This window comes from Canis lupus, chromosome 2, assembly GCF_011100685.1.
Source record: "Canis lupus familiaris isolate Mischka breed German Shepherd chromosome 2, alternate assembly UU_Cfam_GSD_1.0, whole genome shotgun sequence".
Classification (NCBI taxonomy): Eukaryota; Metazoa; Chordata; class Mammalia; order Carnivora; family Canidae; genus Canis; species Canis lupus.
This window is the reverse complement of record NC_049223.1, coordinates 3716121-3741359: the sequence shown is the minus strand read 5'-3', so window position 1 is coordinate 3741359 and position 25239 is coordinate 3716121. Positions and strand designations below refer to the sequence as shown.

General features: G+C 39.5%; 1 protein-coding gene across 4 annotated transcripts in view; it reads right to left on the bottom strand.

The window, feature by feature from the left end:
- The window catches only part of NRP1 (neuropilin 1), a 137991-nt gene that overhangs the window by 39425 nt on the left and 73327 nt on the right, over window positions 1-25239 (bottom strand). For all 4 annotated transcript variants that reach the window (XM_038529705.1, XM_038529707.1, XM_038529708.1 and 1 more), the window contains exon 7: window positions 1653-1808. In XM_038529705.1, coding sequence (XP_038385633.1) covers window positions 1653-1808 — 156 coding nt within the window. The remainder of the gene's footprint in view (window positions 1-1652; window positions 1809-25239) is intronic.

Sequence of the window (25239 nt, the reverse complement as noted above, 5' to 3'; positions counted from 1 at the left end):
TACGGCTACGTCTTTCTGAAGCAAGCAAGGAAGAGGGTGGAGAGCAGTGTCTGAGAGGCCCCAGAGCACAGGGAAAGGACAGTGAGCAACAATAACGAGACTCCAGGTGGATGTTGGGATTGCATTTATGTTCAATGAATCTGCACCTATATCTTTGCTGAATCTGCCTTTATTCTGTCTGCCTCCCCCTCTGGAAGCCCTCTGTGTTCCAGCATGCTCTGGACAGTGGGCCTACAGTGAGCTGTATGCGTTGCCAGACACTCTCTCAGAACCTGTGTGTGCTCCCTGACACCCCCCACTCTGGGCCACACAGACAATCCATGGCCAACAGCCGACCAGGACGTCTTGGAGAAGTAGCACTCATGTTTTAAAGACATGGCCTGAGACTTGAGGTCAGTTCTCCTCACTCCCTCAGGATTTTTTTGTTTGTTGATATGTTCTTGGCATTAGCGTTTTGTTTGTTTGTTTGAAACTAAGTCATGTCTTCCAAAAAATGCTTCAAGAATAAGTCACGACAGCTTAGAATTAAATTTACTTGCTAAAGCATCACAAGTGTTGGCTGTGAGGGTTTTTCTTCCCCAGATGGAGGACTGGTTCTATGTCCTTCGGGACTAGACAGTGGCCTTGAGCTTGGTGTCTATAGAAGTTTCCTCCCACAGAGCAGCTGTCTATACGTGCACTTTCATCTTGTCTGCTCTAAATAAGAGTAGGGGTTTCACAACTAATCAAAGGGAATTAATAGTTCTCTCAGTTCACACTCAGGAGGCTTTTCTTAGTTCCAGACCCAGAAGGAGAAAACCAGGCCATGGATGCTCAAAAGAGAGACAAGGGACGTGTTAATTGGGCTCTTCCCAAACTCAGAATTTCAATTTACCTGGATCTTTGCTACCATCCTTGTCAATTCCGTGCATTTTACTTGGCTTCAGGGCAAGCTTTTTATTTGGGGGAAACAGCGAATATGAGTTCTTAGAAATCTTTTGATTAGTAAATCAGAGTAAGCGTAACTTCAAATAAACACGCAGGCTGAGAAGAACATCTCGGTTCCAAATGATTTAGGGCAGGGTGCCCGGGGCTGGATATGGCGGGTGTGGCTTCTTGGGTTAAGAGCGCTGAGGAGGCAGCATCATGTGTTTGTGTGATCTGAGGGAACACCACGAACCGCCTTTAGTTCTATTCATTCTCACGGAAGCAGCCAAACACACTTGTAAATTAGTTTGTGAGCCACAGAGGGTAGATGAAAAGGAGCTTCCTAAAACCAGTTCATGGCTGACAGGAAGAAAGAAGGAATCTATGAAAGAGAATGAGGAAACACAGGGAAACTAAACAAAACAACAGGCCTAAGGTTCTGAGAGGACAGTGCTGATCCTATGCGTAGCCTGTATCCCCATGGGAAGTTTAAAGTGATCCTGGAGTCTGACACTTAATTTGGCTGGTATTGACTTTTCTTGGAAACATCTGTATAATTTCCTCTTGGCTTCTGGATCTGGGAACATGAGACCCCCTTGGTCAGATTTAAACCTCTAATTGCACTTTTCATTTTAAATCAATCCAAAACTAAACCAGGCCAGACAGAAAGCTCCCAAACAAATAAGTAAACATTGATCATCCATTTCAAAGACTGAATTGGTTGAGGGGTTGGCAGCCACACTTACAACAGGTTTATTTCCTTCTTTTATGGTGATCCAGTCTTCCCCATTGGAGCTAATATCTATTCTGTAAGTCTTAACGTAATATTTCTTCTTGGTTTCCTTTGAAATGGCTCCCTGTGTCCCGACAGCAGTGACAAAGCGCAGAAGACCCAAGTCTACCTGCAAAACAATATAAGCATGGTCAGTCACTCACCCTGCACCACTGTAACTGGAAGCATCTTTTTCCTGTGGGTAACAGTGTAGTTTTCATCCACTTGAGAGCAATAGGCTCTAATTCCATCTGGCATCAATAACCTCTAACTTCCCCATTCCATTCCTACTAAAGAAAGGCACAGATATGGGGTGCCTCTGTGGATGATGGGTTAAGCATCTGCCTTCAGCTCAGGGTATCATCCCGGGGTCCTGGGATCAAGCCCCACACCATGCTCCCTGCTCAGTCTCCCTCTGCTCCTCCCCTTGCTTGTGCTTCTCTTTTGCTCTCTCTCTCTCAAATAAATAAAGTCTGAAAAAAATAATTAAGACAGCAATTGCCCTAGGTGGGCAGTTGCCAGGAACAGACCTTTCTCATCACTGCAACCACAAGTGCTTGATCTTGGTACAAAAGAGAAAACGGGGCTCAATATCATGTTGCTGTATTTTCTCAGAGATTAAGAATACTTTCTAAATGACACATTAGTATACGTCATTTTACAACTGGAAAATCAAGACAAGATAAATTCGCATGTTGGACTTTAGGGAAGCTTGGACTACAGCTCAGGTCTAATGGGATCCTATTACTCTAGTCAGCATCTGCCCCCTTCCAAACAGAATGCAGACAGTAACGACAGGACTCTGAAAGCACCGTGAGTGTTGTGGTTTGGAGAATGGGCCAGAGATTTATAATCTGGAATGGTGGGGAGACAAGGAAGGCAAAGTCAGGATTTTTGTTTCACATTTAAATTCCTTCCTTACCCATATCTTCCCATGACCTTTCCTGCAGTTCAGCTGGAGAGGCAGGTGGATTCCAGGGAAGACATCATCTAGGAAGGACTGATGGTTCCATGTGACAATGGCTAGGGCTCACAAGCTCCTCTTGTAAGCTTCCAGTGGAGAAGATCCTCAACACCAGAGCCCAGTCTCATTTGCCTGTTTTGGACCCCTGAAGGTTGGGCAACTTGGAGGTCATCACAGCAAGGATGACAAAGGGTGACCCAAGTCTCTAGGTCCATGACTTCCTGCCAGAGGTCTGCAGTGGTTTGGGTTGTTCTTGTGACCCTGTGATATGAGTAGGCAGGACAAAGATCTAAGCACTGGGCACTCAAGGGTCTGGTATAGGTTCTGCCACTAACTAGCTTTTGGGCCTTGGACAAATCACTTAATCTTTAGGTTTCCAGTTCTTGATTTGTTAAATAAAGGAGATGGACTAGATTACCCAGAAGGAAGCTTTCAGCTCTGATTTTCAATGATTCCATGTTTTCAGTAAAGTAAAATAATACACTTGACCCTTGAACAATGTAGGGAGTTAGGGGTGTTGACCTGCCACATAGCCAAAAATCAGTTTGTGACTCTTTGACTTCCCCCAAACTTATATTCTACTGTTGACCAGATACCTTACAGATAACATAAATAATTGATTGATACATATTTTATATGTTATATGTATTATATACTGTATTCTTACAATAAAGTAAGCTACAGAAGAGAAAATGTTATTAAGGGAATCATAAGGAAATCCACTTACAGGACCATACTATAAATAATCCACTTATTAGAATACACTCACAGCTCAAACCCAGATTATTTCAAGGGTCAACTATAGTTTTTTTTCCCTTATACTTCCCTTATTTCCATCATTAATACCCAAGAATAATCTTAAAACAAAAATAATTACTAGTTTCTATGTATTAGAAAGATTTTCAATTTCCTGTTAGAGATACAATTGTTTAAAATTGTTTCCCTCGATTTATTATATCTTCTACTTACTGTATTTGTGTATAATGACTTTTTAAAGGACTCAGAAAGTAACTGCACTTTACAATTGCTTAACATTAACAAGATATTTCAACAGTACATTCATTATTAAGAGGTAAGATAATGACATTTTCCAATGAAAACAGCAACAAAAGCCAAAAAAAGAAAAACAAAAAACCCCAAACATACCCCTACCCACCACCACCACCACCACTTCTGAATCCGCTTCCCACTAACTACATGACAAACTAATTTTCAGAAAACAAAATTTCAATTAACCCTCCCATCCTATAGGCCATGAACACCTAAAGAATTTCCATTTTATGTACAGTCAGCCTTATGAAGAATGACTATTGTCTTTCATGAATTGCTTTTTCCTGAAGGCCCTTGGAGTAGTTAAATCAACATGTTGCCAATTCACTTCAAAACCGAACAAGAAGTTATATCCAGGAAAAACAACTATATCGCTAGCCCCTAAAAGCCAACTTCAAGTTACACAATTCAACAATGGGAGATTTCATCTAGAAAGGAAGGGAGCACCATTCAACATAAGACTATATTTCATTTACTTGATTTTAAAGATGTAAAGTCTATGCTCTGGTAGCTATCACCAAATTTAAGAGAAAAAAAAGAGAAAGACTTTAATAAAAATTAATGTTTTAGGATAGTAATGGTAGATGCTTTAATTTTAATTTAACAAATAAATATTTACTTGACACATTTTTACCAACCCCCTCTACTCTTTAACTGAAATTTGAAATATTTTCACAAGTGAACCATAAGATTTTGTACGAATTTGTGCACAAGTTTCAAAAAAGGGAGGCAATTCATGTTTGCCAGATTTAGCAGATAGATATATAGGCTCTTCAGTTAAATTTGAATTTCAGAGAAACAGCAAATATTTTTAGTACATGTATGTCCCAAGCAATATTGAGGCAAACTAACAACTGGTCCATTGTTTATCTGAAATTCAAATTTAACTGAATGTTCTGTATGTTATCTGGCAACCCTAAATCTAACTCTATTCCAGACAAATAATCAGGGGATTTTAAGTTGCTGCAAAAACTCTCTTGATTTCCTAACGCTGCAATCTGAAAGTTAATAGGTACTCTGGACATGGTTGCACTCAACAATTTCAACTGTTTTCAAATGCTCTCAGAACACTTAGTGCTTTACTGACTATCCATTGAGTCATGCCCAATGCCATATCCACTTTCAACCTGAAGGGCCCTTAAAATCTTGACGTCCAAGGGAGCATGAAGCAGATCTATTTAAATAAACTCCTTCTGTCAAATTTACAAATGGCTTTTTAGTTTGGAAATGATTAAATCCCCAAGAGTACATATTCAGCTCAGGCTGATTTGAAATAACTCTAGAACTTCATTCCCTGGCTGTCCTTTTTCTAACTTTTAAATTTTGTTTTTAAGGTAAAATTGGGTTACCAGGTAGGAAAGGAGTTAATTGGTTGCCAACTAGAAAAATCCTAGGCATTAGAAACAATTGACTTAAAGGAAGGAGCAACAGACTGGAATTAACTGGCTATTCGGCAGGGGAAATGTCCAAGGTCCCAGATAGAAAGGCCCCCAAAACATAGGCATTGAATCCCTTGTAAAAAAGAAAAAAATATTTTCTTTTCCCAGCAGCAATGAAATGCATTAGCAACCTCTCCTTGTAATTGCATAACATTTCCTGCTGCGTTTTAAAACTCTGCAGATTCTCTTATTTATACCACACTGGAATACTTGAAATTTCATTTCATTTTTCTTCCTCACATTACTGCCACTGGGTTGAGAGGGGGTGAATGACAAGCTCACAAAATGATTAGGGCTGGAGCCTGAGCCTTTGCAATTAAAACCGGATGGTGTTCAGAACTCTAACAAGACACAGCCTCCCTAGCACTGTGCTGGCTCTCACTGGCAACACCAGGGAAGTCCTTTCAAGTCCTTTCTCCCTAGGTATCTTCCGAGAATGCCCAAACAGCATCCTGGGGTGGGGAGAGATGTCAGCCACAGAAGCCCTGCTGCTCACACTTCCCGTGCCTGTGTCAGGAGACCCAGAAGGACTTACTGCCTAAAGCCTGGGTGTTGACACTTTTCTCCCCAGTGAAGCCAGCCCTGCTAATCATGACGTGGGCCTCTGTCCACCTGTTTGGTCCCTCCTGTTGCATTTATCCCTCTCCAATTGTACCTGCCAGCCACATTCAATGATTGGTATTCCTCACAGAAGATGAGCCTTTTTTGTTTCCCTGCCTTGCCACTTGAAGTTCTCTGGACCTAAAATAACCTTTTCCTCTTTTCTGATTACAAATGACTCTTTCCTCTTTCTGGTCTGGTAGGCAGAACCAAGTCACTTCTTCCCCCCTCCCCGGGGATGTGTGGTGCAGAGCTCACAGCTCCACCACTCAACTCATCATGTTGTGTTTTTGCTCTACTTCCATCCAGACTTTTATAATTTCTTCTAGGGAATATCTGCTTTGGGGTATAGAAAAGTAATAGCTGCCGATTGAAAATTTGTAAAATGCAAAAATCTTAAAGAAGAAAAGAAACTCTCCATAAGACCAGCAGTGGGAAAAAGCCATGGATAACAGCCTTCCAGAATATTTTGTTCTATGCCAAATAGATGTGGATGTTGTATGTATGTTCCATCATTATAAAAATCAGGCCGAATCACCTCTAGGTTTCATCCTCCGCTGCCCGTTTGGTTTCATGGGTATATTTTCAGGCCCAAAGTATTTTTCAATGGATTCGTGGTACTCCACCATGAGGCTGTAGCATCACTTATTCAATTGGTCCTCTACCTGTGAACACTTTTATTCAACTCAATTGACATTCAGTGGACACTTCATACCATTTCTCCTCTAAGTTCTACAGTAAGTGGTGAGTATATAAAGATCAGGAAGGGTATGGGAAATGAAGACACATGATGACAGAACGGGGGCTGCACATCCAGTGTGACGCAGCACAGAGGAAGGAGGCGACATTTCACCCAGACAGACACTTGCAAGTCAGGGCACTGCAGATATTTCAGAGCCGACTCTGATGTCTAAAACACTCGTAGAAGGACACACAGTAGAAGTGGGCAAATAGGCATAAAAGAGAAGGAATGTTCTGGTCAGAAGGAGAAAGAAGTGCAGAGGTAAGCAGGAGGCAATGAATGAATGAAATAAATGGACCCTAAATGACTCACTGTGCTTCCCTCAGCACTATAGACATTATTTGTCAAGAAGTGTATTACGTTCTCTCTCTCTCTCTCTTTTAAGAAGTGTATTGGTCTTTTAAGAGTATTGTGTTCTGGTCACTTTTAAGCCAAAATAATTAGTTTTCATAAAAACTACTCAAAACCATTTAAAATCAGCCACTGGCCATCCTCTTGGTGGTTGAGCTTTTTGAATTATGATGAGCTCTCACCAACCTCACATCATAATAGACAAGATTGGCGACCCAAGACAGGCAGCTGGAAAGACAAAGATACAACCCCAGAATAGTTTTACATAATGCCACCCCTCTGTATTTTGGAGAGTTCATCATCCTGAACAATACTTCCTTTCTTTCCATAAAATCTTAGACACACAATAACCATAATTAAGTAACCTGTTTTTTCCCTAAATCCAAACAGCTCCGTTCCAATCGCTATCTTCTTATTTTGAAAGAATATCATTATTTCACAGCTGCTTTATTTTTAATTGGAAGATGGATGTGATTTCACATCTGAGTTTGATGCACTTCTGTTTAACATTAAGGGTGATGGTGGGGGGTGTGATGATGGGAGGGGGATGCACAGAGCCAAGCATCAATGCATTGAATGCATTCAACGCATGGATTCAGCAATCAATTCATTAAAATTGTTGAATGTTTCACTCTGTGTGTGTGACGAACATAAACATCTGGTACTTATCTGGTAGTATGTAGACTCTTTACAGAAGTCTAGCATGCTATTTTTGAGTACTGGTGGACACTCTCTGAGCTAGCCTATATAGCACCATCAGCAGAAGTGACCCAATATGATATCCTGTTTCCAATATAAATCTAAAATTCTATCACAGCTTGTAGAATGTCTATTCACATCTTACTTAAACTGTGCTCCACCCCCAAAGAGAAGCTATTGCTACACAGCAGATACAGAAAAGGAAAGCCCAACTTTCATTCTGGGTTTGGAGACAGCCATACTAGTAGAAGAAAACAGCTGTCCTCATCCATTTCTGGGGGACCAGGGGTGGGTGAAGGCCCCCTATGGCATACATCTCGACCACGATCCTGATTTGCTCTTTGTTGTTAGATGTCTACACGTATAATCCACATGCACTTTATGGCCATGGCATTGTCTTGGTAATGACAGGAAACACATTCCCCAGATAAAGAGAAGCCAGGAGAAGCACACATTTTACAGGGAATCACTTGAGGACAAAGCACACGTTTCACCATTGCGTAGTAAATCATGTAGCAAACCTCTGCAAGCCGCTGGTTAAACACCAGCATGCAGCCTCTGAGCCATGAAATGAATATCGTTGCTTTCTGTAATAATACATAACCAGCTATTGGTAATGTCATAATGTAGAAAGCCTCATTTCTAAAATGAAAATCTGTCTTGCTCAATAAAATACTGCCTGTTGAGCTAGCATTGGCCAGGGAGCATTTAACAGCCTTTAACATTCCCAAAGCAGGTCAATACAAGAGCCTGAAAAAATACAGGACAAAGGATTGAAGTCTGATTAAAAACAGGAAAAATATTTTGAAGCGGGGGGAGTGTGTTGGATTTTTTTTTAGAGCATCTCTGATGACTCAAAGAGCTGTTTAATTCATCACTAGACACTACAAGCTAAAGGAAATATTTTTAAGCAATTGTCTCATTTCCTTAGATAACACACATTTTCTGATAGAGCCTGAGCATTTGGACATCAATACTGTTCTAGGATCCGTGGGCTTAATTCAAGCATCTGATCATTGCATTTCTTAACTTAACATCTTGAACTTTGTATAGTTATCGACTGGAATATAACCACTATATAGCCCGTGACAAACTTCTCTATCTCTTTATGTATTTTTTCACCATTACTGTATTACATAAAAAAATACTGATGACTAAAGTTACTCTATTAATAGAAAAACCATAGGGCAATCCCTCTGTGTCAGGCATTTTATTAAGGGCTAAATTTGCAATCATTACCTCTTTCAATTCTCACAACAGTCACACAAGGAAGGTTTTATGGACAAAGCAACTGAGGAATAAAGAGATGCGTGGACTCTGCTCCGAGTCACATAACTGGGTGGTGACTGAGCCAGGACTTATTACCCTGAGCCTATGTACAAACACTGCACCCATGATGTTGCCCCATTTGTATTGTAAAATGTGACAATTATCAAAAGGTAATTGAGAATTACCTCATCAACAACAATGAAATCTGGTTATTCTTTTTAAAAAGTACATTTTTGTATAATTACAGAGAATATAAAACAATTTTAGATTACCTTGACCATAAGTTTAAAATTTATACTGGCTACCAGAAAGAAAAACTGCAAATAATTCAGTTATGCTGTTGAGAAACAAGATGGCAGAGATGGATCATTGTTAGCAAAAGATAATGAGGAAATGTTTTAAAAATTCTGATAAAGAGTAAAAATATCCAAATATGAGAAAAGTTCAATGCAGAAAGAGCCTTGCCAATTTTCTTTTCTGGTCTTAATTGCTTGAATTAATCTCTCTCTCTCTCTCTCTTTCTCTCACTTTTTCATAGCTAAATTAAAGGAAAACATTTTCCTGCGTGGAAACAAACTATTGATTGTAACAAAACTCTGATAGTAAAACAACTCTATTGGAATGAAAGATGAATTCTATTGGAAGACGTGAACCAGCCACTTAGAATAGCATGAGATAAGGCTGTCATAGCACAAATGCAGTGGAAAGACTGGTTTCCTTGATTTGCCACTGTACTTACAGCACAAGAACAAGGAAAGGTGCAAGAAAAACCAAGTCCTCAAACAAGGGCTGACCTTTGTCTTTTTTGGCAGGTCGAGAAATTATGCTTATGTGGGCTCTTTTGTGTCTGGATTTACTGCACATTCTTTCGATTTCATGTTAATTTTTTTGCATAAATCAGAAGCAAGCAACTAATTAAAAAAGAAATATTTAATTCTGATATGTTCTTTGAACTAGAGTTCCATCTGGCTCTGTTTAAATAGTAAAATCTCCTGTAGTTGTTAAAATTGGCAAGTGGCATAGGCAAAAAAGAAACAAAAGGGACTCCGTGCAGCACATTAATACTTTTGCATTTCAACTAGAGACGTTTCCAGAATTCAGCTACTCAAATCACTCCAGTATGGAAGCCATAGAGATCGCATCTTCTAGAATGGAGAACGGAAGCCTCACCACTGGTCTACATTTCCTCAGTGTGATGGATATAGCATTAGGCTTTAAAGACCTTTGATTTGACAGAAGTACATGGAACTATGACACCCACCCAAAAATGCTCAGCTTACTTTATGAAATATATTTTAGACAAGGAGCAGAAAGTCTTCACATACTCTCTGCAAAACCTGAGGGTTTTTTTTTTCCTTCCATTTCTTCTTGAATCAGATATAATTGTGTTCAGAAAAATCATACAGATATTCCACTTGAATCCTTCTTTTACATGAGAAGCCTATACAATCGGGACATCAGGACACAGTATATTCTGATAAAAAAGGAGGAGAAAGTGAAATGTGTTAGAGTTTCTCTAGACTCTGGGATACAAGTAAACAGCATCTAAGACAAGTTGAAACTCTCCTGTAGAATTGAAGAGAAAGGCTGATTAAACCCCTGCACCTAGATCTTGAGAAAAGATGAATATTTTGAAGAAATACATCAACTTGTGAACTCTTTTTTTTTTTAGATTTTTATTTACTTATGCATGAGAAACACACACAGAGAGAGGGGCACAGGCAAAGGGAGAAGCAGGCTCCAGCAGGGAGCCCGACGTGGGACTCGATCTCCAGGATCCCACCCCGGGCTGAAGGTGGCGCTAAACCGCTGAGCCACGGGGGCTACCCTCCTTTCTTCTTTAAAATGAACAAGTTCTGCTGCTTCAATGCCATGTCACCTTGCACATGGGTACTTCTGAAACCTTCAATAGTTCAATCACAAAGATGACACTAATGTGGCTCCCTTTACTAACTAAGATTTTCAGGGACTCTTGCTAGGCAATAAAAGACTCAGAGACTTAATACTTCCAATTAATATTTTTTAAATGTGTTTTTGTAAGTTACATTACATTTAAAACTTGAGCCTAATCCTTTGATCTGGAAAGAGGACAAATATTCAGAACAGACCAAATGCAATTTCTAGAAACTCAGTTAAGAATTGAACTTAAAAACATTACAGTAAAAATTGCTTAATTGGAATTTCTTTTTTTTTAATTATTAATTGGAATTTCTTAAGAGAGAAAAGGAAGTAGGCTATGAGTCTGAAATAATTGCAACCAGTTTCAAATCTATATAAACCCAAAGTAGATCTCCTAGTGAAATGCCTCACAGGAGAGCCGTAGCATGTGCTCTTGCTAGATGGGTTCTTAGCAAAGATTCAGTGAGTATCTATTACATGGAGGGCATGGGCTGGCAAAGTGCTCTCCTGCCATAACTCTTGGTTCCAACTATTAATCGTTTATGTGTAAGACCCATGAAAACTTGAGAAGTGTTCTCCTTGCAGAAGACCTGAAGCATGGGAATTGCATGGGGGTGGGGAGGGTGGGTGGTAGACACAAGCACGTTGGCGGGTCCAAGTGGTACTGATCCAGCTGGCCGCAGGAATGCAACACTAGACATCCTGTAAGATCAAGCAGACTGTGTATACAGATCTCTAGCTCCTGATATCTGTCTTTGCCAAAACCAAGAGGGGTCCAGTATGGAAGAAGGGATAAAGGATGGTCTGGATGACAACCATTTTAAAACTTAGCACAATTTATTATCTCTGCACATAATTTCAGTAGGACTGTATTATGTAGATAAACATTAATCATTGTTCTCCTTTTTACTAACAACATTTGGGGGCAAACTATAAACTAATGAACGGAGTCAGGGGCCATGCTCACACAAATGTGTCTTACAGCTGAATTACAGTGTTTCCCATATCATGGCTGCTTGAACTCAAAGTGTGAAATTAAACTGAAGGATGCCAGATAGAATCATCTAATCCATTAAACGCAACACACATTTATTGTTTGCCAGGTTCTGGAAGCAAGCAGGCCTACGTAGAAACAATGATAATACAAGACAAAGTAAAAAGTACCACCATGCTGACAGACGAGGCTTTATGGGATTCCAAAGAAGAAAGAATCCTTGCAGAAAGAGAAAGAATGGGTTTTATGGAAAAGGGTTCAACTGAGTCATTCAAATCGTATCTTGCAAGATAGGGTAAGATTTTTGGCCAGGGAAGGGGCCCAGACTGATGAGCTCAAGGCAGAATCAGCTGGAAAAATATTCCACCCAGCCGCCTGTATTTTGAAATATCTGATATGATGAGTATTTTCCTTCTATCTAGTATCTCCTGGCAGAGCTGCTTTTAGAGAGCAAGGTTAGGTGTCCTCCCCTCTCCCTCCCTACCAACACACATCACCCTTTGTGTCCACAGGTCCATGCCAGGAAGGGCTTGGGTAGTGACAGAGAGACAATGAAATCTCACTTGTAATGAAGCTTCAAGCTCATAGGCACTTAGGGCACTGCTGATGTCACTTGGCTGCAGTACATGCTTTCACTGCCTCTGGGGATCCAAGCATTCCTGGGACACACCTCAGCCTCAATCTGCATGAGTCAGGGATTTCTCTCTGGAGCCCTACTGGCACACTGTGCGGTCCAGTCCTGCCCTATGTTTATATATCTGCATTTAAAAGAAAACATTTCAGTGAAGTGGCATAAAAACTGCTGTGCTTACTTCAGGGATTCACACAGCTGTCGCAATCCTGCCATTCGCTCCTCAAACATTTAAGGAGCAGGTGATGAGTTCAGAACCTGAGCATATAATGGTGGGTATTTTTGTTTCTTTGGAGGGAAGGTGGTGACCAGCAATGACTCATTTATAACACAAATAAGTGCTGGATACTTGGGTGAAAGAGAAGGAAGGTTCCCAGCTTCCTGCCCTTTAGGCAGTGAGGGAAAAAGTCAAGTAAACAATCAATCTCAATACAGTGTGGTTAGCCTGCATTAAAAATGCTCAATAAATCCTAGACCACAGGTCTAAAAATTGGCAGGGGATTCAGGCAGCACATGGTGGCATAAAGCATATGCTCCAGAAGTACCTCTGTAGTTTTGACATTAAAAAGTGACCTGGACAATGTTAAGCAAGTTAATTAGCCATCCCAAGCTTCAGTCTTCTCTCGCCAACAAAAATACCAAGGCTTACTCCATCTAGTTACAATGCATGGTTATTACGAGGATCATTATGAAGCATTTGTATACACATTAACCATAAGAATGTGACCCTAATGTTTTTTTCTCTTAGTCACTTGGGTAATTGGTGTGTGTGTGTGTGTGTGTGTGTGTGTGTGTCTATGTGGTGTTGCCAGTGGTACCTAGATTATAACTCTTTTGAAGGAGAAACAGAATCTTTAATTTTAAATTCACCTGGCCCTTACGTACAGTGTCTAATCCTTAGCAGATGCTCAGTGTATTCTGTTGAATTTAAATTCAATGCCTGTGTCAGTCCAGCATTGCTGGCAAGGTCTGAAACTCCTTTCTTCCAAACAAAAGCCAAATGCCTGACATTAAAGTCAAAGTTAGTGCTTCAGCAACTAACTTGTACACGTAAGCTAGGAATGTGATTATTTTTATCTTGGTGTTTAAAACTGAAAATATTATACCTATTCATAAAATTTCCAGTCCTTTGAAAAGTCCATTATCTGATGCTGGAGTCTGCTGAACGATGAGTTTCATTGGCTCATGCTGTATGAAGTTTTCCTTTTTACTTATTTCTCGACCTCTCGGTAACTTTGCATGTGTCCTTCTTCCCAGAAGTCACCCCAAAGGACAGTAGGCCTTAAATAATTTTTTCACAAATTCCATCATGCTCCTAACCTCATGCAAACCTTTTGCTTTAGAGCATAGTTATTTGGAAGCATCATGTGCACAGGATGTTTATGTATTGGATGTTTATGTATCTACTATCTTAGACTTTTCCCACACCGTTCTTGTATTTTTAAAAGGGATCAAAATTTCACTGTATAACTATAGGTCTCCATGGTTTTACCTAATTAACGTGTGGTCTTTATAAGATGCTGCAATTACAGCTGTGTGTGGCTAGAAAGCGAATGCCGATTTTGGGCCTTTTGTGATCTTCGTGTTTCTCTGTCTTACGGTCTCTGAGAAGCAGCCTCACAAGCAAGCCCCATGGGAGGAGCACTGGAGCTGGCTCCACCCCCAGGTAAGGCTACATAACGCCTTTCTACATGCAGTGACCCCAGTTATGGACACATATATCTTTCCAGTCTGTCAGCAGTTTGAAGAGATTTTCAAACTTAAAAGACCAAGAAAATATTAAATGTCCTGTACAGGTAAAGTATATTTCTGTTTCAGAAGCTGTGGTTCCATGCTACCCATAAAGTTTCATCTGCAGTAGAGGGGAGATCCCTAAATGCCTCCGGATAAACACACGTTTGTACTCAAACGGCATCTGTCTTTTCCAGCACAAACAAAATGACTTGTTTATTATTAGTTTTCCAGTAAGTCAAGCCTTTAATTTTTCTCCCTCCTCCTAAAAGTTTGGTTTCAAAAACAAACACAAGGATAAATTTCTGGAAACTAAAGACTTGCAGATGGGGGCAATGGTCTAAATCAGCCTCCTGGCCTATAAACTCTGACAGCATCCTTTTACACCGATTTTCCATGTATTTCTCTGGGATCTAGGTGGGCCCGTCATGTTAATGAGAATTTCATGTGCTGATGGAGAATCTGCAAGTGCAGGTGTCCAAGAAAACTCCTCTACTTGGCATTAACAATCCTGCAAGGAGCTGATGGGATTATTGAGATTAAAGTCGGTCACCCGCCTAAGGTTATAATGAATGCTGCCCCGGAGACAAGAAAGGAGAGAAAGAACAGGCTGCCTGGTTGTCAGAAAGTGTGTGTAAACACTTAGTCTCTGAAGGGATGCCAGTCATTCCTGAGAGCAGATGAAATGAACTTCACGATTTAATATTTGGTCAACTGTGTTTTCGCTGTTGGAAGCTGATCATTCATTCAGCCAGGAAGTGTATACTGATTCTTTCTTTTCTTTTCTTTTTTTTTTTTTGAAGATCACTTATAAAGGGGGTAGGAAAAGCCTTGAAACAATACATTTTCAAGAAAATTACTCTCTAGGAGAATTATTTGCAATTACAATTCACAATTGATGTTCTGCTGTTTGGGCTGACCAACTCTGTGTTGAAGGCAGAAAATGAAAAAAAGGAAAGGAAAAATGTTATGTAATGATTAGTGATTTCCAGGCTCCTCTTAGGAGAAAGGAACAAAGCAGAACACATTCTGCGCTCTGAAGATATGCTGCCTTGCTATCCAAATGCAGTCTGAAAAAAGAATCTATTTATATTAATTTCATGCATTTCAGCCTGGGTCACACGGTGGGAAAAATGCATCTGCACAACTATACTTTCAAACCACAGGAGAATGAGCACAGATATTACACTGAGCATATCATGTTATTCGTCCCCTAGCACTGCCTAAAGTCCTTAACATAATGGAAGCTGTGACTTGTATGTATCCACTGGAACTATTCTTTACATGTGATTGGATACATCTATTTCAACCACATACTTACTTGCAGGTGCCAAGAAGTGAAATGCTTTCTTGGTGAACATGGCCACACTGGTGTGTGTGTGTGTGTGTGTGTGTGTGTGTAAGGGGTGCTTCTTGATAGAAAAACATGGAGCTAAGGCATATATTTGGAAATGCTAAAAAAGCATTTCTTTCACATAACCTTTCGTATAACCTTATAAGAATCCTATCCTATTTTTGTTATACTTTTAGATCAAAATTAAGAATAAGAACCATCACTTTGCTGAACTGTCATTATTTAAAAAGAAATCGAATGAAATGGCTCATAATCTTTTTGAATTACTTTTGACAAAAAGATTTTAATTAAGATGAATTATATATGACACACATGAATATTATAAATCTAGACACTTCAAAGATAGGTAAGTAGATAAATAGGTGATCATATAAATTCTTTGTGAAAACAGCAAAGTTCCTAGATTAAGGGGACTGGATTATTGTATTATAGAAGTTGATAATCACCATTGAATTTTAGCATATACAGGGTAAACCCCAAATTACCTATCCCTGCCTCCTTTTCCTTTTGCCCTGCTGTCCAGAAGATACAGGAATAGAATGTATTCATCACAATAAATGAGATTAATTTATTTCCCAGTGGTTGACTGAGAAGAAATATCATGTTAAATGCACAAATGTACTGACTGGGTTTTCTTTACATGGAAATTGAATTGTTAAATAAATGAATTCTTGCCATCTTGGCATTGGAGCTTTCTGAATAATAAAAGCATACTTATAAATGAATGCAATATTTGGAAACATAAGTTAAAACTACAGAAATAGTATAATACATGTGCGATAGATGATGGAGAGCTGTCTGGATTTTTAAAATAACGTTTAAATAATTAGGCGAGGAAAATCCTACATCCTATATATTCATTTTTAAGATTGGGAACTTAAAAAATATTTTCTCTTCTCCACATGTACCTCCTAAAATATCAAAACCATTTTCTTCAATATTTCACATTCCATGATTTTCTAGCTGCTTTTTATTGAGTGTTTCCCACTGCAAATTTTATAATTCATTCCCAAATTCTCAAACTGAAGGCTCTGTTAAATTTCTTACACCTATTGCCATTAGGCTGCGTGTCTACCTGGGTCTTGGTCCTTCTCTCTTCTGAGATGGATCTACCTGCATCAGCTTTAGCCCAAAGTAAATACATCAAGTCTTAGAAGCATAAGACAACTGTAATGTCCTTCGTCATACAGCTTTATCCAGGATCCCCATGGCTGCTATTTTTCCGGTCACTTTTCTGGGCAAGTATTATGGCCTATAACATCCTTAGAATTGCATGTGGTATTTGTTTTCTTAAGGAAAGAGAAAAAGATTGGGATTTGGCAGGACTTTAAGGTGTGAACAGTCTGTAATGGTAGGTAAGTCTATGCTTTACAGATACTTCCTTCAAAGATTGGAGAGACACAAAACATAAACTCTCTGGGCTTCATCTTATCTCCCCAGTGGGCTGCATGTCCCGTCAAGCTGAAACAAAAGAGCCAAGGAAAACAGGCCATAGTAGTGGAGTTTCTAGTGAAATCCTCAGAGAAGCTTCACTGGGAAGCCAACCTAAACACTTACTTGATCTAAGGAGAAAAAACTCTTTTTAATTAAAAGTAAATTTTTGCTATGAGCTGCCTCACAAGATAATCAGTAGTATTTAAAACAAATTCCAGTTATGCTTCATATATTTGTATTTTCATTTAGGCAAGCCCAAGGCACCAGCTGATAGAGTAAATTTATTTTTAATACAATCACAGAATCTTAAATGCTTGAAAAGACTTCAGAAGCTGTCTGGTCCAATCATCCATCCCCTGAAGAATTGTATCTATAGCCCTTCTCAGTCCTGCTGAAAGAATAAAGGTGCTTATTTATTTTTTGGCTAAGTCCAGAAAATACAGTTAGAAATCTAAAATCTTAGATTTGTAAGAAAATAAAACTTTGGTAAAATTATGAGTTCATTTTTCCGAAGAAAGACAAATAGAAAAGTATCATAAGTGAGTTTTTTTAACCCCTTAAGGCAAAGAGAACTAAAAAAAGAACCCCCCCAAAACACCAAAACAGACCTGCACATCACTTGCACAAGTATATGTGTGATTATTCTAAGTCATAACATGTGCAATTAGTCTCAAATGCTTATTCTGTTAAATAGCTGGAAATATAAAAGCTAATGCATTTTATTACTATTGGGGTATATAGAGCATTTTTTATTTAATCTACCCTCCTCTTTTTATCTGAACATAGAATTAAATGAAATTTGAAAGCTGAGGGCAGGGTGGGAGTAGAGAAAGGAAATAAGCATGCATTTCTGTCTCTGTTGCAGGTCTGGGTCCCAAATTGTTACTTTGATGTGGATCAAAATTGCTATATTGAGGTGGAGCTTTCAAGTGGTGCATTGAATGAGAAATATGAGGGCGTGGAATACCTGTCCACATCCTGGCTTTGGAATTTCTAGGGTGTACCTTTTTCACCTTTGCAGGAGGTTGCTTCGAATGTGCCAGACAAGTTTTAAGCTGTGGGTTGTGCCAATTCTGAAGAACACACATTTTTCGCTTGGGGGCTTTCACATTACGATACGAAAGTTATTTAAAGCTTAGGAGTCCGTGTGTTACATTACACGCTGCATAAACGTAGCCATTGCTCCTAAATGTGAACATTAATGCACTCTGTAAAAGGTACAATTATTACCGCCGGGACAGAAATCAACAAACCCCACCAAAGGAATTTCTTAAAACTGCTATCATAAAATCTGTGCATGTTATGGATTTCATTAACATTTACTCCCTGAGGATCCCCAATTGTATAATAACAGAAGTTCTTTAAATTTTAAATACCACAGACAGGAACAGCCTTTCACCCAAAACAGATGTGAAACCATCAACCTTGCTTTCTTATTGGTCCACAGATATGAAACTGGTTGGTAATTGATATAGCTCTAATGTGTTGTTGTTTAGGTTACAAAATTGGAAACTTAATAGTATTTTTCCCATGAAAAGATAAGGTAATAAGCAATAGACAAGCTTTTCAAATACAGTTCCTTGTTCTCGATGACCTTGGAAGTGAAAACACACACACACACACACACACACACACACACACATTTGATTTACATACTGCCAAAAAATTCAAATATGTCGGCAAAGGTCAGGGACCCACAATGTCCAGGTGTGCAGGAGCTCACTGCAGTCGTATTTTTCCTAAATCTTGTCAACGATGACTTGTGATTTTATCCTTGGGTTTCCTTTGCTTAAATCCAATCCTTATCAGTGCATTTGGAGACCAGGCTGCAGTATTGTAAAGTCGCATCTGTATTTATTTAGCTAAAAACAATTCACTTTTAAAAGCTAAAAATAGTGAAGCTTAAGATAAACAAACAACGAGGTTTATGATACTTTCCTGCAGAAGGTAAACAGATGCATCAGTATTTTTGGAAAACAAAAGAACCACGATTCTGTTCAAAGGTGATCTATGATAAGCAGTTGAAAAGTGACAAAAAAAAAAAAATCGCCAAGCAAAGAGTTTAGTTTTTCTTTCAAAATGGTAATCAACCTTATTATTTTAAAAAATGACTTGATTAGGACTTGGTATATCTTCTACACCAGTGGTTTTCAACTGAGGGTGATTTTTTTTTTCCCTCAGTGAGATATTTGTCAATGCCTGGAGACTTTTTTTTTTTTTAAGATTTTTAATTTGTTTATTCATGAGAGACACAAAGAGGGGCAGAGACACAGGCTCCCCATGGGGAGCCTGATGTGGGACTCAATCCCAGGACCCCAGGATCATGACCTGAGCCGAAGGCAGATGCTCAACCACTAAGCCACCCAGGTGTGCCATATTTTTGGTTTTCATAATTGAGAGGTGTGTGTGTGTGTGTATGTGTGTGTATATTACTGACTTCTAGTTGGTGAAAGCCAAGGATACTGCTGAATATCCTATAATGCACAGAATAGCCTCCACAACAAAGCATTACCTCCTCTAAAATGTCCGTATTGTCCAGACCAAGAAATGCCGCTCTAGACATAATCCAATCACTGGTTTAAGTTAGAGCTTCTGCAATGACTGCTCAATAACTGAGCAGATATTCGCTGGGACTTAAAGGGATACCATCTGCTAAAAGGATCCACATCCATTTTCTCATATTATTATAACTGAGTAGCAACGAACAAGTGGCAACGAGGATACTAAGATTCCAGTCCAAGTTCTGTCATTAGCTTGCTATGTGGTCTTGCAAATCACTTAATCTCTGAACCTATGCAAAATAAGGAATTCAGACAAAATGATGTTTGCATCTGCTCTTAGTCTTACACTTAAAGTTGAGCTGTCCTGGAAAGAAAACAATTCTTCTCTAGAATATAACTTAATATTGGTTGCGGATAGACACTAGAATAAAACAATAAGAAACCAAAACCCATAAGCAAAATGGAATGTGTGTAATTCTATCTGAACAGTTATGATTCTTTCAGTATTGCCTTTCCAGTGACACTTCATCATCAATATCTAAGATGTTTCTTCAAGTGCCATACATTTTCTTTTGGATGTGTTGACATGAAGTACTAATTAGTAAAATCATTTGACTGATTTTTAAAACTGAATTAAGTGGCCAACTTAATCAAAGTGGTTAAAATCACCTTGGTATTTTCTATATGACAAAACAATCAGTTAGAAATGTCTAAACAATTATGTCATATGCTCATTCTGTGTTCCCCAGTCATATCCTCCTTTAAAGCAGCAAAAATTTCTGACTTTACTTTGTCTCTATACACATTTCCTATATGTGTTTCCTTCCAATGGCTTCCTAAACATAAGAAACCAAGGCACTGGAGAAAGCAGTAGGAAAAGTTTCTCGAGAGAAGAATTTTAGGAACAGGGACCTAGCCATAGAAAACAGACCTATCAGGCAACCCAGGTGGCTCAGCAGTTTAGCTCCACTTTCAGCCCAGGGAGTGATCCTGGAGACTTGGTATCGAGTCCCACATTGGGCTCCCTGCATGGAGCCTGCTTCTCCCTCTGCCTGTGTCTCTGCCCACCCCACTTCCCGTGTCTCTCATGAATAAATTAAAAAAAAAAAAAAAGAAAGAAAACAAACCTATCATGCACTAAGTTTAGGAGGTAAAGCATTCGTTTGACACAGGAAGTAGAGGTCACTGCAGAATCAGGGTAAGATACCAAAGAGTTACCTGTTTTTTTATTTTTTAAAGCAAATAGTCTCCCTTCCAGATCAATGTTTTAGCTAAAATAGTATACGAATATTAGTCATAATACACACACACACATGCACACACACATACACATACAGAGCACACCTGGGGAATAAACACTGAGTTGAACAGCTGTATTTTCCCTAAATTTGCCAACATTATATTTTACATGCATCCTTCCACATTTGGGTAACCCAGTGAGCTATTTTTGTCAGTTATCTAGTTACACATTTATAAAAGATCATTTTATTGCAATTTCAGCAATTTACTAATGATCTGAATGAGATAATGTTCCCTCTATAGTGTATGGTTTATAAGCAGAGTGTTTACAAGCAGGATAACCTGGTTCAGTGTATGTTCTGGGTTAGTCAATTTAGCAAATGGAACCGATTTTGAATACAACATTACAGATTATAAACCCGCTAAAAACTAGTAATTGTATGAGAAGTCAAAAAGTATTTCATTGGAGATAAATCTTCCAGACTCAATACATTATTATGAGAACAGAAGATTTTTCCAGAAAGTTTTAAAAGAAAGAAAATTATATATGAAACTGGTTAAATAAATGACATTCTAAAGCCTTAAGATAAATGACTTCAGTTTCTGCTTTTAATTCTGAAAGACAGCTAACTTTAAAGATAAAAACCAGGGTTCCAAATAACAAAATCTTTTCATTGAATGAGCAGCACTCACTTCTCCTGCCTAAGATTGGCTAAAAATGTGTAATAATTCCGTATGTCAGAGGGAATATTTCCAAGACTTCATGAGCTATTTTATTCCATTTATTACTTACAGGGCATCCAACTGGCCTCTTCCTAGCTTCTGAAATCAAGCCTATGCCTTTAAATTACCTTTTGTCTCTGTTCTCAGTAAACTATAACTATTAATTCCATTTTTCAATGATGACAGAACCACTCTGGAAGTTGTTGGGAGCTACAGTTCACAGCCCTGTTGGGATGTTGGGGGAGCCTATGGACAATGAACTTCAAAGAACCTCCTGGTTTAGAGGAAAGCTCCTGGGCCTGGGGGTTCTAGGAACCTGGCTATTTGAATGACAGTCTCCTCTGTGGCCCAGGAAGCCTCACGACCTCGCTCAGCAGTGTCGTTTTTCTCTGTAGAAGTGGTGTGAGACAATCGACCCACTTACTTCATTTGAGACAGTGAGAAGTGAAAAGACTCACAATTCAAATGGTCAGACAGCTACGCAAAGGCCAGCTGCATGCTGGGCCTGTCAGGCCTGACCACAAGCAATGATTTGCCAGTGGCTGTCTGCCTTCCAGATCTCTCTGTGCCCATTGACTCCGTTCACAAATCTGAGGAAGGAAGCTCACTTCACCTGTGTAAGCCTGACTTTTTCCTCCTGTTTTGACCAGCTTCTCATACTGAAGGTGAACACGGGCACCAACTGTCTTTGATACTACAGTTGTGAGTGAACATGACTGAGCGTGTGTGTGGTGTTGTAGTGTGTTCTGACTCAGTTCAGACTCCTCCTTTCCCCACTGAGGCCTTTTATTGTTGATGTCTTCTTTCAAAGCTCCTTCAGTTAGAAAATGTGGAATATTATCCAAGAGAAATACATATATGGCAAAAGGAAAACACAGAACCAAGGTTCCTCATAAAGTTAGCACTAACTCCACTTTTCTAGAACTTTCCTCCTCCTCATACTTCAGAATGAACATCTGTACTAGGAAATGTAGTATAGACAGATGTCTTGTAGTCTTAGAGCAACAGGGTGTCTTCATGAGGCTTCCTTCTGTGTGGTTGATCCATAAGAAGGCTGTCTGACCAAACCAAGCAGGATAGGGTTTAGGACCGACCGCTTTTGCTTTCTGCTTCTCTGGAATAAGTGAGCACATAAATAATCTAGAATCCCAAATTTACCTACGAAAGACAATGCCCTGCCTCCAAATTTGGAGAACAGAATCAAGTAATTCTGTTTCTAAAGTCACTGGAAGGTGTGGTAATGGATTAGTTCCTAGCGCCATTTTTATGTCTTTGGACCAACAAAGTTCATATCCCATCCACGCATTATATCTCTTGCCTTTTTTTTCCCCCTTGTTTCCTGGCATTTTAATCAGGGAAAAGTCACAGTTGTTTTGAGGAAATTGCTCCCAAGAGCTTTAATTAAACCAAGAAGGATAAATCTGTTTACAGTGTGGTGAACACTGTCATTAATAAAACATTGAAATAATTAACGAATTAAATTCTGTTTTGTGTGTGAATGGCTACACTTAGGAACTATAAGAACATGCTCCTTGAACAGACAGTACGCTATGCATTTAGTATGCAGAGAGGACAAGAAAAACCGAGACTGCATTTCTCCAAGATTCACGGTACCGTGAACTGCTAGAGCTTGAATGGAGAAGCCTACAGTACCTTTATTTTATAGGGAAAAAGACTCAGCTTCAATGAAGCTAATGGTTGGGGCTCTAATGATGTGCTTGAAAATTAAGAATTGTTATAGCACCACTTTGAATCCTTGACTGTTTAACCAGAAACAAAAGGAAGAACAAGATTACATTAATAATAAGATAAGCAGCCATAGGGCACAGGACAGAATGGAAGACTGAAAAACGTGGGCAAATTTCACAGTGTGATTAACTCTGCTGTGGACAATTAAAGAGGTTTTAGCTGCTCAGGATGTGAAGTGGCCTTTTGAGCAGGATATGACCATGTGCACAGCTCTGAGTCGGGACTTCCCTTATGCCCCTTCCCACTAAATTGCCTCTTGACTTGTTTTTAAGCTTTCTGGCAGACAAAAGATCTCACAGGAAGCCCCAGTGTGGACGTTCATACCCACGGTTAACGACGCATTGTTTTTTTATGTCACTCAGTAATTTCCTAGAGAAAACAATGGGAACCCAAGACTGTTCCTGTCTTGAAGGAAAGTCAGTTTCCAATACTGACTTATTAATTTAACACATGCAAGTGTTTGTCCTTGTTGCTGTAGCAACATGTTTTGTGGGGTATATTTCGTGCAAAATGTGAAAAAGTGGAAAAAGAAAACAAATACCATTTGCATACTGATGTGTGTATAAATAGAAATATATGTGCACTAATATTTCTGTGATTGGAGGTATGTGCCTTTTGCCCTTAGCCTCAATTATGCTTTACTTGTTGGTTAATTTAAAACACCTACCCAAAGAAAACAACAAGCCAACCACTTCCAAGGAGTTTCAGAGAAGCTGGAAACATATGCAATTCTTCATAATTAGGTGACAGGTGAATGATAAGAACTCCCACCATGTACACAGACACAGGCATGGAAATGAGCCCATTGAGCTCCACAAGGAGCAAAAGATAATTTTACCTCGAGGTGCACTGAAGCTAAGCTTCTCTGGCATTCATCTTCTGTAGGGATGGAGGAGCCATAAAGGCCCTGAATATTTAGGTTTAGAAACAGTAAAGCACCCAACTTGTCTCTCTCTGTGTGTCTTCTCCCAAGGAAAAGCATAAAGGGAATCAAGTCACAAGGTGCACCTGAATTTATATGCAAGGTAACAGATGATAAGGACAGAGAAGACTGAAGTGTAAAGAAACAGGTACTGGGAGTCTAACAGACCCTGCTTCCAAGTCCGGTCACTCACTGTGACCTTGGGCATTTACTAATCTCTCTGAATCTCAGTGTCCTCATTTTTAAAATGAGGATAATTGCACCTCCTTCACAGGACTGCTGTGAGAATTAAATGCAAATATGTCAAGTACTCAGCAGAAGTCAGGCCCCACAGTAAACACTCAATAAATGGTGACTATTCTATGAATGGCACACTTGTCATTCATGCTGTTCATCCAATTTCTAGCTCTCCTCCCTCCAGTGCACACTGAATTGCTGCCCCTCAGAAGCTAAGTATGGCTGTGGGATGTGCTTTGGCAATGAAAATGGGTGGCAATGCTCTTCGAGGGGACCTTAAGAGCTAGCACGATGGCCATGCTCTCGTTTTCCCTCTGCTTGGTGACAAGCAATGTTTGAGATGATGGCCACTCTGTCTGTCTGGGTCCTGGTGTGAGATGTGGAGTGGATCGTCAGCCCATTAGAGATGACGCAGGCAAGAAGTTTGAGCTCAAAGCAAACCTTGTTGGGAGGTGGGGTGGAGTTACCTAGCTTCTCCCAACCATTGCTTTCTATGCTTTGGTGGAAAGAGTTGAGCCATTTCAGATTTTTTTCTTCTGCCTAACTCCTGAGAATGAGGTGAATCCCGTCCTGTGGACAAAGGCTTTGTGAGAGCCCATTTTGCCTCCATGTTTCTCCTGACAGAATTGCCTTGCACAGAAGAATTGCTACAGTTGCAATTTCAGAACCCCTGCAAGATCACTGTCCCTAAATTATCCAGCACTCTCCACATCACCAAGAATAGGCCTGCCTTACTGTGCAGACATGCTTAGCACTACAAAATGCAAGCTTTCCTCTAGAGGCACGTCTGTCAATCATACTGGTGTTGGTAGGTGTGGGATGTGGAAAAACAAGTTACCAAGGCAAATTCATTTAATTTCTGACTAAATCTAGAGCTGGATTTAGCAATCCCCAGGTAAAAGTCTCATCTTTTCTCACCCTCTACACATTTCTCCGTGTTATCATTTACAGGTTAGCAGGAGTTCAGTCTTCTGTAATAGGCCATTTCACTTTAAGTGTATGTTAAACTAATATTGACCTTTTCAAAGTAAAG